General features: G+C 40.0%; 1 protein-coding gene across 10 annotated transcripts in view; it reads left to right on the top strand.

Moving 5' to 3' along the window:
- The window catches only part of ryr3.L (ryanodine receptor 3 L homeolog), a 268,307-nt gene that overhangs the window by 228,796 nt on the left and 26,460 nt on the right, over positions 1-13,051 (top strand). For all 10 annotated transcript variants that reach the window (XM_041573333.1, XM_041573332.1, XM_041573331.1 and 7 more), the window contains 5 exons: positions 2,231-2,335; positions 3,233-3,314; positions 3,671-4,989; positions 9,134-9,192; positions 11,111-11,282. In XM_041573333.1, coding sequence (XP_041429267.1) covers positions 2,231-2,335; positions 3,233-3,314; positions 3,671-4,989; positions 9,134-9,192; positions 11,111-11,282 — 1,737 coding nt within the window. The remainder of the gene's footprint in view (positions 1-2,230; positions 2,336-3,232; positions 3,315-3,670; positions 4,990-9,133; positions 9,193-11,110; positions 11,283-13,051) is intronic.

The following is a 13,051-nucleotide window of genomic DNA, read 5'->3' as shown; positions in this document are numbered from 1 at the left end:
TTGACTGGCAGTGATTTGCTTTCACATAATGCCGAGGCAGATTAGTTCTTGATGTGTACAATCTGCAGAGGAGCAGCAGCCGTCAGCTTGTCTGAGCTTTTCTGCAAGTTAACTGCTCCCACACACATCACTCACTTTCCTGCTTCCAGCACAGCTTCCAGCTTCCCTTTCATAAAATGCTGAATCTTGGACGGCTGTTTTTGCAGGATCAATAGGAAGAAAATATATTTTTGATAAAGTAAAGGCACAAAATAGATTTTTCACATTTGCAAATATCTAGCATATCTCTTATTGATAATATTACAGTGACTGAAAGGGGAAGATAAATGTAATCTATATATATGCAGTAGGTGTGTAACACTGTGTTGGCTGTGGGCTATTCCTCAGACTTGGGACACAGCCTTTCTTTAAGCAGATTGCTTGACCCTTGTGACGAGGCCGAGCGAGTGACAACTCCCAGTTAATCCCAGTATGTGTTACATGGCACTGCTTTATCTAGATGGGCCCTCGCTACAGTCCTGGAGGAAGAGTGCTGTAGTTGTAGAGTGTTACTCTGGAAAACTTCAGTTGGACAATGAGGTCATGTGATCCAATAATGACATTATTCTCTGATCAAGTAATAATTATTGTTATTATTAACATATAGATAGCGCCAGCATATTTCGCAGAGCTGATTTCAATAGTAACAACAGACACAAGTATTGTTTTCACTTGAATAACTCGACACATGTAGGTATTGTCTCACCCACAGGTTGAACCCTGTATTAGAGCTTCTGCTCCTGCAGGGACTTCTCGGTGGATTTCTGGGTAAAAATAGGTACAACTTTCATACAACAGTGTTTGCAAAAAATATTAGCATACATAACAATAATATATATACCACCCAAAGGGATTCCCCTTGCCAAAGGCCTCTGTGCCAAAACATTCTCATTTGTGGCAAGTATATCCACTCCTTGTTGCTTTCCTTCTGCCTTGTACAAACCTTTGGGTGGTATGTATATTATTGTTATGTATGCTCATATTTTTTTTGCAAACACTGTTCTAATTGCCAAATTGATTTTTTTAAACAGTAAACAGATTTTTTGATACCACCTGAGTCTTAAGATTAAGTTTTTGTCTCTTGAGTGTGCAAACCTATTATATGGCATAACATCAACCCAACTCACAGGCCTAATGTGAAGAGAAGACTGAAGCAATAATGCTGAGATTTTAAGAGCGGGTGGTGATAAGCCGGTACTGTGGGGAAATAGATTTAAAGTAATACATATATTCCCATTCTATCTATAGAAAGATGTCTTTAGTTTTCATTAGATAACTTTATGGTCATTTAAATGTACATCTGTGTACAACAGCGCTGCGAAATATGTTGGCGCTATATAAATACTAGGGATGCACCGAATCCTGGATTTGGTTCGGGATTCTGCTGAATCCTTGTGTCTGGCCGAATCCGAATACTAATATGTAAATTAAGGTGGGAGGGAAATCACATGACCTTTTCATCACAAAACAAGGAAGTGAAAAAATGTTTTCACTTTTTTTCTTTCCAGTCCCTAATCTGCAGATGCAAATTAGGATTCAATCAGCCAAAATCTTTCACAAAGGATTCAGGGATTAGGCTGAATCCCAAATAGTGGATTCAGTGCATCCCTAATAAATGTTAATAATAATAATAACAGCTATAAGCAGGATCCCTTAGTAGAAGGACAAGAGAAATCATCAGTAGGGAAATTATCAGTCAGCCTTGTATTTCATTTGAAAGGAGTGTGAAGTTAAAGCGGATCCCACTGTATATTGAACCCATTCAAAGCCTAAGACATAAGAAGACTTTATTGCTGGGAAGGCTACAGGGCCAGTCCTGACAAAGAATGGTCTTTTCTTACCTTAAAGCTAAGCGTAAAACCAGTAGGGTCACTAGAGGGGGGTGGGCCCTGGTGCGTGACGCGCAGCTGGGCCCCGCCCCCCTCAGTACAGCCGCATTTGTCAGCGGCGCGTGAGCTGCCGGGGGGCCCTGAGGGGGTGCGGGCCCTGGCCCGCTTGCACCCCCTGCTCGCCCGGTAGTTCCGCCACTGCGTAACACACAACACATTTTAGAACTGAGATACCTATATTTAAATCTAGGCATTGTAATTAATTCTGTTCAGTATTAAGTATATTAAGATTAAGTACCAAACTTATTTAGCATTCAGCCATATCATACAGCACATTTACTGTTTACAATATTTTGCTGCAGGGTCCGTGCATTGGAAATCAGCAGAGCTTGGCACATAGCCGTCTATGGGATGCCGTTGTTGGTTTTCTCCATGTCTTTGCAAATATGCAAATGAAACTATCACAGGTAAGAGAGACATAAGTCGACCATGGGCTGATTCATCATATCATTTATCATATGGTCAGTTTCCAACAAAGCTGTATGATCACTCCTGTGTTTCTGTGTATCTGTGTCTGCTACTAATCAGTTTTGACTATAAGGGCAGAGACAGACGCTCAGATTCATTGCGACTAATATCCCCGAACTGCCTCTCGCCGGCTATCATCTGAATAACCGCTTCGCTTCTGGCAACTTCGGAAAATAAAGCACGCTGATTGCCATTCCGCCGGCAATTTACATTCTAGCCGGCGGGAAGCAGTTCGGAGAAATCAGTCGCCCCCGAAGAAGAGGAGATTTGTCGCTGGGTGACTAAATCTCCCCAAAGCTGAGCGTGTGTCTCTGCCCAAAAAGTTTGGTGTAATGCACCAAAATAAAAGATTGATGTACAATTACATCATATAGTGTAAATAAAGAATGTGAGGCTGACCCAAGTCTGCTTATTGTTACATATTATTGTTATATATTAAGATTTGACTAAGCTGTTCTTTTGAGATATTTAGGTGAGATGTTTATGCCTCTTTTTAGCCTTATTTTAAGTTCTTACTGCTGGCATAACTGCTTGATCACTAAGGAGTGATTGTTTTGTGCTTTAAAGATGCCTTTCTCAGAGAATATGTTTTAGTAGTGGGATTCTATGATAAATCTGAAAAAAAACAATACATTTTGTCAGTTTTTGTACAATTCATTGGTATTACTCTCTCTGTTATAGAATGTGTGTAATGCTAGTATATACCAGTTTGAATTAACAGTGAAATTGGATCAACCATCCTTTTCATGCACTTACTTTTTTGAGCTGTTTTCTTATGCTACCGAAGCTATAAATCCACCAGTTCATTGATTTTCATGTGCTATTTCATCTTGTAGGATTCTAGCCAGATTGAGTTATTAAAAGAACTACTGGACCTCTTACAGGACATGGTTGTGATGCTGCTGTCCCTTTTAGAAGGTAACACTGATTTTCTGGCCAAGAGTTTATGTTTGCATGTTTTAAACGTCTTTTATTGCAATATCATTGTTTATGTATCCAGAGATTATTATGTTTTAAATAAACTGTTTTTAATTGCTGGTTTGAATACACTACAACCTTTTAAGCCCCTGACACACGGGATGCTATGCCCACTGTGAGAACATCAGCAGACAAAATGGCCCTGAATGACAGTTGCCCTACTGCATGCACATGATGGTAACAGACAGACCTCAACATCAAAATGCTCAAGCAAGATCCACAGCTCTGTGTGTGCCCAGTACAGTGTAATAACCTGTTCATTCATTTATATATTTTTTTGTATTTCTGTTTTCTAGGAAATGTAGTGAATGGGACAATTGGAAAACAAATGGTGGACACACTGGTAGAGTCCTCTAGCAATGTAGAAATGATCCTCAAGTTCTTTGATATGTTCCTTAAGCTGAAAGACTTGACCAGCTCTGATGCCTTTAAGGAATATGATCCTGAGGGGAAAGGTGTCATCTCCAAGAAAGAGTTCCAGAAGGCGATGGAGGGACAGAAGCAATATGCACCATCAGAAATTGAATTCCTGCTCTCCTGTGCTGAAGCTGATGAAAACGATATGTTTAATTATGTTGAATTTGTGGATAGATTTCATGAACCCGCAAAAGACATCGGCTTCAATGTGGCTGTTCTGCTGACAAATCTTTCTGAACATATGCCACATGATTCCCGGCTCCAGTGTCTATTAGAACCTGCTAGTAGTGTTTTAAGTTACTTTTCCCCATACCTTGGTCGCATTGAAATTATGGGAGGAGCAAAGAGAATAGAAAGAGTGTATTTTGAGATTAGTGAGTCAAGCCGAACACAGTGGGAAAAACCACAGGTCAAGGAATCAAAGAGACAGTTCATATTTGATGTGGTGAATGAAGGTGGAGAACAAGAGAAGATGGAACTATTTGTTAACTTCTGTGAAGACACTATTTTTGAGATGCAGTTGGCATCTCAGATCTCTGATTCAGATGCTGTAGAGAGACCCGAGGAAGAAGAAGAGGAAGAATCACATCACATCATAGAAGTTGGTGAAGAAGATGAGGAAGCACAGTCTTTAGAATCTTCTTCAGCATTTATTGTAGCATGTACATCTCTTAAAAACAATACTTCCAATTTCCTAAAAATGCTTACATTAAAAAATATTGGTAAACAGCTTCGGAAGGTGAAGAAGATGACTTTGAAGGAGCTAGTGAAGGTTTTCTTCTCATTTTTCTGGATGCTTTTCGTTGGACTGTTTCAGTTTGTGTTTACGATTGTATGGGGCGTATTCCAGATACTTTGGAGCACTGTGTTTGGAGGAGGTTTAGTGGAAGGGGCCAAAAACATTAAAGTTACAAAGATCTTAGGTGATATGCCAGACCCTACTCAGTTTGGAATTCACGATGATGTCCTGGAAGCTGAAAAGGTAGATGCTAATGAACATGCAACTTCCACTGAACTTGCTAATCTTGTAAAAGGAGACAAGGGGGACGTAGATATGCCAGATATTTTTGGCATTCAGGGGAAAAAGGAAGGCTCGAAGCATAGCCCAGAAGTTGGACTTGGTGATTTCTCAGAAGCTGTAACTACAGAGACTGCTCCAAGCTTGGAGAACGCAGTCCGAAAGAGAAAAAACGCACTTGTAAGTATCTTAAATTACCTTTCTTTTAAATTTGCTTTGGTTCTAACAAACTGTTTCTATAGCCCTCTTTCTGGATTTGTATTTTCTTTGTAGTATGACTATGTTATCTGTCATTTATCATGTTCTTTTTACCACAAGAGCTTGCCCATGAATACTCCTTATTTGTAGCTCCTATGAAATTTAATATTGTAAAATATTGAGAATATCAAAAAAGAAAAAATGTCATATGAGGAAATGTGAGCCTTTTTTAAATACAATAAGTTGAAAGTTGTGTGCAGAATCTGGAATAATCAAATTACTGTTCAGTATCTCCCTCTAGGCAATCTGTCTCTCTGTATGCAGGTGCCTGTGTCTGAATTTGATTCCTGTAAGGCCAGTTACATTGGTGTGTGCGCCCCTTGCCTAGAATGTATGGGAGCTAACTGTCTTTCAAAATAAACGACTCTGACACAAAGCCATCATGTAGAGAGACAGATTGCTGAAAGGGGAACTGACAATCATATACATTTTTAACTGCAGACTTGAAACAGCCAGAATAAGAAGGGGTAAGACATATATAAAATAAATAATACAGATCAATCAAAATATAGCTACCATTGGGTCTATCTATAGATACACTAACTGACTAGCTCACCCTTTCATGTTTATATATGACAGTTGTAGGGCCTAACAAGGTCATTCTGAATGCTCCAGCCTATTCCTTTCTTGTAAACTTCCAGCGGAGGCACATTCAGGCCTTATCAGAGTCATTATTAAAGGACAGAACTTGCAGCAGGGAGAGAGTTACACTTGTGTGCTCACCTTCAGCTAAAGAATCCCCTGTAATGGACAAATTGTGCTGCTTCCTGGATATCAAGGGTTGTCCCCTAGATGTGACATGGTCATGTACCAGTCTAAACACAAAGTCATGCTTTTTCTGCTAATTAAGTGAACTGTTCAACCAAAACCACTTTGTGCTAAGTTTGTCATCACTATGCCAACTGTACTTTGTGCCTAAATGTATCTTTATTGCATTACCTCTGGTTTTGTCCATGGCTGCAAGAAGCTACTGTCCTAGCAGATCTATAAAAAAAACCAAACAGTTTGCAGCAGCCACCCCTCCGAGGCAACTTCGGGCGACTTTGGAAAGCGAAACGCCATGTGTTCGGGGAGATTGTCGCCCCAAAGAAGAGGAGATTTGTCACTGGGGCAACTAATCTCCCCGAATCTGCTCGTGTGGCCTGACCCTCACCCTACCTACTCGTGCATTTCTCCCTCTCCTTGTAGAATCTGCCTTCACCAAAAGCAGTTGTGTGACTGACAAAGCAACTGATGTGCTGTGCCTTTTTGTCAAGCCTTACCTCTCAACCAAGCAGCATTCAAAAATGACCTGAAGCAGAACTATACAAGAGGTCCATGGTTTTTATGGAAATGAAGAATGTGCAAAGCCCAAATTGTATTAATGCTACATGGTGATTAAACAACTAAGGAGCCTCTAACCACAATGTCCAAACGCTAACAAACCCCCAGAACAAACCCTACCAATCTCATGTCCCACAGGTAGCAAAGGGCAGGCACAGTATGGCACAGTATGGCACAAACAAGCAGAGTATGGCACACGCAGGAAGCATAGGGCAGGCAGAGTATGGCACACAAAGGGAGTAAAGAGCAATCAGAGTATGGTACACACAGGAAGCATAGGGCAGGCAGAGTATGACACACACAGGGAGCATAGGGCAGGCAGAGTATGGCACATACAGGGAACATAGGTGCAGGCAGAGTATGGCACACAAAGGGAGTAAAGAGCAATCAGAGTATGGCACACACAGGGAGCATAGGGCAGACAGAGTATGGCATACAGGGAACATAGGGAAAGCAGAGTATGGCACACACATACGAAAGTAAAAATAAAGCAGGAGATAGAGAAACCTATTAGGACCACTCTAAGATGAACAGTTCATACTGTACTATATACACTGACACAATAATGGAGCCCCCCCCAGCAGCTTGTGTAAAGTGTGAACTGGTGAACAATGTGGGCAGTTTCAGTCTGGGTCTGAGGAGTGCAGAACAGGGCTTTTTACAGTCATAATTTGAGGTGCAAACAATGAAGGGGTTAGTTAATCTCAGTACTGATACCTTTTAAAGATTACACAAGGTTAGCAGTCACAGTAAGCAGACCTGTTGGTCACAAATATGTCATTGCACTGAGCAAGTGTTTCTGAGTGCCTACAGCTTCCTCATGAACTATATGGGGAGTTGTATAGATACAGTAGAAGAGTTGTATGCAAACATTGTGGCGGGTGGCACGCTTCTCTGTAGAGTGTTGCAACTCCCGAAGCACCTCATTTTAGGCATTTGTGTAGGCGGCAGCCATTCTCTCATTAGTTAGTGATGGAGCTTTGCCTTCTGTTTATTACATGTGTTTGGGTGTCTGAGCCTCTAGTTCTATTATATGGCTTCCCCTGGCATTTTCTTTTCAGTGGTTTCCAGGGAAACAGACTCACTGCATGTTTTTCTCCCTGGATGAAGCTGTTTCCCATGGATATATTTACTCCATGTCCCCAACAGAGAAAAACTGATTCTGATGAAACCCCCCAAATGCATGAAATGAGCTGTACCTGCGTGCGAGTCCATTCATACGGGCGCCTGTTTATACCAGAAGTGGGAACACTGTATAGAAATGCTTTTATTCACTAATCTAATCACAAAGGCCTTGTGCAGAAATGAATTGCAGACGGGTGCCCTAATCAACACAGTTAATTAGACTTTTATTCTGGATGTTAATTAGTAGCCATTTGTGAGGCACTGGGAGAGATCCATTCATCAGCACTCAATGATTGAGCTTAGACCGAGAGAAAAGAATTCCTATCTGGGCAATTTATCGGAATAAATAGCGGCCTCCTGTTTAATGGCAACATTTTCCCTGTATTTTGCTTCTATCAGTCTCTTAGATTTACCCTAATGTAAATGGTTTTAAATTTGCCAGTATGAAGCATTATGACTTTGCAAAAATATAGAATCATTATTAAAAACACAACTTCAAGAGGCTTAAAATGGTACTGCACCTTTTGTTTCATTTTGTGCAATTTTGGAGACCAAACACCTCCCTGCTGCACTTTTTTGGCTTCATTAAAATCATTTTTGAAAAATTCTTGGGTGTCCTTGGCTGCTACAATCTAGGAAGATGCAGAAGGCACAACGTCATGAATATTACTCAATATTATACACTTGTAAAGGGGACTATTGGGCATGACTGTTATTATTATTACAAGTTCAAGTGTTAATAAAGTTGTTGAGATTTGCTAGAGAGGAACAAGGAAGAGGAAGTGAGGGTTCAGTATGTGAGAGACAGGGAAAGAAGCAGAAGAGTGAGGGACAGTTTAGGAGAGAAGAATTGCAGTGAAGTGAAGTGTGAAATTGTGTAAATAAAAAGAATAATCTTTAATAAGGCATTGAGCCTTCCATATTCCATGTCTTTATATTTGATTCTTAATTTAAACAATATCATATGTAATGATACGTATACATTCCTAATAAGGTTCAAGTTTTAATTGCCCTTCTAGATTCTTATAGTTGGAAAACATAGAGAGTCATTCCCATGAGCTGTGCTCTAGTCAATTCCAGTTGAAAGCAGTGACAGCAATTTACTGTGGTTACTCATTTTCCCTAAGGAAAATCCCAGCAATCGTGTAGCCCTATTTGCCTTCGGATATTCTGCATGAAGGGGAAAATGAATTAAGGAAGAGTAAATGTATAAATTGTATTTAAAAGTGAGAGAATATTGCTATTGATGTTGGAGGATAATAACATGGGTTGCTGGACCTGTCCTGTAATCCCTTTTATCCTTTATAGTGATATTAGAATAAAAATGCAGATACCAAGGCTTTTCATTGGTTCTCATAAATCATACTCTTGTGCCTGTGTGTTACTATGGGGCGGATTTATTTACCCACATTAAGTTTTGCCAAACAGTAAAGATACTGGTCTAACAATTCCATCAGGGGCACGAGGAAGCAAATAACCGAAATAAGAGTAATTATAAATAATATTAATTCTCTGGGGAATTGAATGTTTGATATATCAGCAAAACAGCCTCGTTTGAATACTTTCAGAGTAACTGTAATGATATCAATGTCTAATAAATGTTTGCTTGTGATTACAGGCTGCCGAACTTGCCAAAGAACAAGAGGAGCAATCTAAGGCCGAATCTGAGAAGGCAGAGTAAGTCATTTTTCGAGTTGCTGGACTGAAAGGTGCAATAATGATGCTGATTTACTGCCGGGGTTCATAAGTGAGCGATTGAGTGTGTCCATGTGCCAATATAATCATTTGGTTGCTATTCTCCTGGCCTATACAAAGCATAACGAATGAAAGAAAGATTAGAGTCTTGGTGCTTCCGTATCTGGAAGAGTTACCAAGATGATCAATGTAGGGTTTGTGTTTACCACTTAATTCTAACCAGAATGAAAGTGCAAAATTCAGCATTTGACATTTCCTCATCATAAATAATGGATTGTGGCATTTCTGTGCCACCCACTGCCCCTTCTACATGCCATTTCTTCAGATGAGAATGTTTCCTGAAGGCCTCTGTGTTTTCCAGTTGAGCTAAAGCTGTGGTGTAATTGCTACACAAGGGAAGGACTCAGATCAGTGTGTGTGAGCAGGGAATCATTTTTAAAATATTTCAGTATTAGCAAATGTAAAATTAAAGGGCAGGTGAAGTCCAGAAGTTGTACCTTCCACCACTGTAAGCGGTCAACTTGCTTTTAAGTATAACCTACAGGATTTATCCCCTGATATTGTACCTGTGCCTTGAGGACCATATAACTCAGCCCCCAAACATCACCCCCACTACTTACTGGTGTTTGTATGTTGGGAACTGGCCTTGAGCACAGTGATCAGGAATACATTGGGTACCGAAGTGAAGACAGAATGAATACAGGCAGAAGGAGACCATTCAAACACAGAGTAAATCATAGGAGTGATATTGGAACAGTTTTTTTTTTTATCTCTATAGAGCTACTAAACCTCTGGTCACAAAATTCCATTGACAAGGAGGAAGGGTTACTGCTGTTTTCTGAATACTATTGATAAATGAATGAATGGTTGTGTATCATATAATAATACATGTATTTATTTTATAGTCTCGGCTGTTCTTTTCCAGACCAAATAGTCCTGCTTTTGTTGAAACTGTGCACTAATAAATGCAAAATGAATGGGTTTTAGATGTGAACCAATGACATCACTGCCAAGCAGTAGCATTTTCCTATTGTTGGGCAGTTACATTATATTTAATATACACATTGATTTGTGCTTAGAGTTAACACTTAAGGTGGCCATACACGGGCCGATAAAAGCTGCCGAGTTGGCGTAATGGCCCGTGCATAGGGCCCTCTGATGGGCATCCCCGATTGATATCTGGCTGAAAGTTGGCCAGATGCCGATCGGGCAGGGTTAGAAATCATGGCCACATCTGTTCGTAGATGTGGTCCCTCGATCCGACCACCCGTATTGCGGCATTATGATCCCCGATCGTTGGGCCCTAGGGCCCACGCTCGGATCAGCCCAATATCGCCCACCTCAATGTGGACATATTGGGGAGAGAGCTGCTTGTTTGGCAACATCGCCAAACAAGTGGATTTCTCTGTGTATGGACAGCTTAAGAACACCTGATCCACAGAAATCAGATTCTCTTGGGTACAATATGAGGGGATGTGTCACACAGGTAGTGCTGTATATACTGTTAGTTTGGGAGCAAAATAACTCAAAGGGACTATAGCAACAATATGTCTTGTGCCTCCCTGATGGTTTGTATCAAAGCTACTTACCATCATGCAGATATTGGTGGCAAATTACTTAAGGGAACACTTACTTACTCCACAGTGACACTTACCTCAGTTATTGAACGGGTGAAGGACATTTTTTTTTACTGTACAATCCAGTGTCCATTAGACATTTGTAGCACTTGGCTGAGTTTTTTTTTGTTGTTTTTTTTTAATCCTGTCTCAGTTAAGATATCTGCTCCCACAGTTGTCTGTCTGAATATGTAAAATTAAACATTTATGATCCAAGATCATATCTTCCATTATTTCTCGAATGGTACACGTTTATCATGCGGGACATTTGACTTTCTCTTTAGCCTGGAAGATGGTGAAAAAAAGGACAAGGTTAAGGCAGAGGAACAGTCCGAGTTAGTGGAAAGTAAAGAGAGTATAAGTAAGAAAAAGAGACGGGGACCTAAGAAAGAGGAACCCGAAGCATTTATGGCAAACTTCTTGGCTGGCTTGGAGATCTACCAAACAAAGATGCTGGTAAGATACAGCGATTGGCTTTATTCATACAGGTTTTCATTCTTGGATATATATCATTTGCTGCATGAATTGTCTTGAGCCAAAATGTCATCAAAAATGTTCCCACATTGCACAAGCTTTTCCTAGACTATAAGGGACACTTACTATAGACTTCCCTAGAATATAAGGGACACTTACTATAGACTTCCCTAGACTATAAGGGACACTTACTATAGACTTCCCTAGACTATAAGGGACACTTACTATAGACTTCCCTAGACTATAAGGGACACTTACTATAGAATTCCCTAGACTATAAGGGACACTTACTATAGACTTCCTTAGACTATAAGGGACACTTACTATAGACTTCCCTAGACTATAAGGGACACTTACTATAGAATTCCCTAGACTATAAGGGACACTTACTATAGACTTCCTTAGACTATAAGGGACACTTACTATAGACTTCCCTAGACTATAAGGGACACTTACTATAGAATTCCCTAGACTATAAGGGACACTTACTATAGACTTCCCTAGACTATAAGGGACACTTACTATAGACTTCCCTAGACTATAAGGGACACTTACTATAGACTTCCTTAGACTATAAGGGACACTTACTATAGACTTCCCTAGACTATAAGGGACACTTACTATAGAATTCCCTAGACTATAAGGGACACTTACTATAGACTTCCCTAGACTATAAGGGACACTTACTATAGACTTCCCTAGACTATAAGGGACACTTACTATAGACTTCCTTAGACTATAAGGGACACTTACTATAGAATTCCCTAGACTATAAGGGACACTTACTATAGACTTCCCTAGACTATAAGGGACACTTACTATAGACTTCCCTAGACTATAAGGGACACTTACTATAGACTTCCCTAGACTATAAGGGACACTTACTATAGACTTCCCTAGACTATAAGGGACACTTACTTTAGACTTCCCTAGACTATAAGGGACACTTACTATAGACTTCCCTAGACTATAAGGGACACTTACTATAGACTTCCTTAGACTATAAGGGACACTTACTATAGAATTCCCTAGACTATAAGGGACACTTACTATAGACTTCCCTAGACTATAAGGGACACTTACTATAGACTTCCCTAGACTATAAGGGACACTTACTACAGACTTCCCTAGACTATAAGGGACACTTACTATAGACTTCCCTAGACTATGAGGGACACTTACCATAGACTTCCCTAGACTATGAGGGACACTTACTATAGACTTCCCTAGACTATAAGGGACACTTACTATAGACTTCCCTAGACTATAACGGACACTTACTATAGACTTCTATAGACGATGAGGGACAATTACTATAGACTTCCCTACACTATAAGGAACCTGGAATACTAAAGAGTTGCCAGTTATGTGCAGTGCTAGACTTCCATTCACACTCAATCATGTGCCCAATGGAACTCTGCAGCTTTAAGCTCATGAATTCTTTTAGAGAGAAAAAAAATCGATCTATATATATCTAAAAATCTCAGTCTGCAATAGGAAAGCTATTTTTGTCCTCAAGACTGAAATAAATGTTATCTTTAACTTATAAATTGCCCCCTACGGGTCAGTTTGTGATTTAAGCATGTGATAGAAATAGTTATTGTAAATGTGTTTCTTTGCTGAGAAATCAGTGCGGGTTTTATTCACCTGCCTGAAGTTCAGTTTCATTGATTAAAGGAAGGTTTAATATATAGGTCTCTAAAAATGGGATAAATAGGTCCTAAAGGGGAATGTGCTGTCTGGCTGTGGTT

Source organism: Xenopus laevis, chromosome 8L (assembly GCF_017654675.1).
Source record: "Xenopus laevis strain J_2021 chromosome 8L, Xenopus_laevis_v10.1, whole genome shotgun sequence".
NCBI lineage: Eukaryota > Metazoa > Chordata > Amphibia > Anura > Pipidae > Xenopus > Xenopus laevis.
Note: the sequence above shows the minus strand (reverse complement) of the source record. Positions and strands in the feature narration are given on the sequence as shown.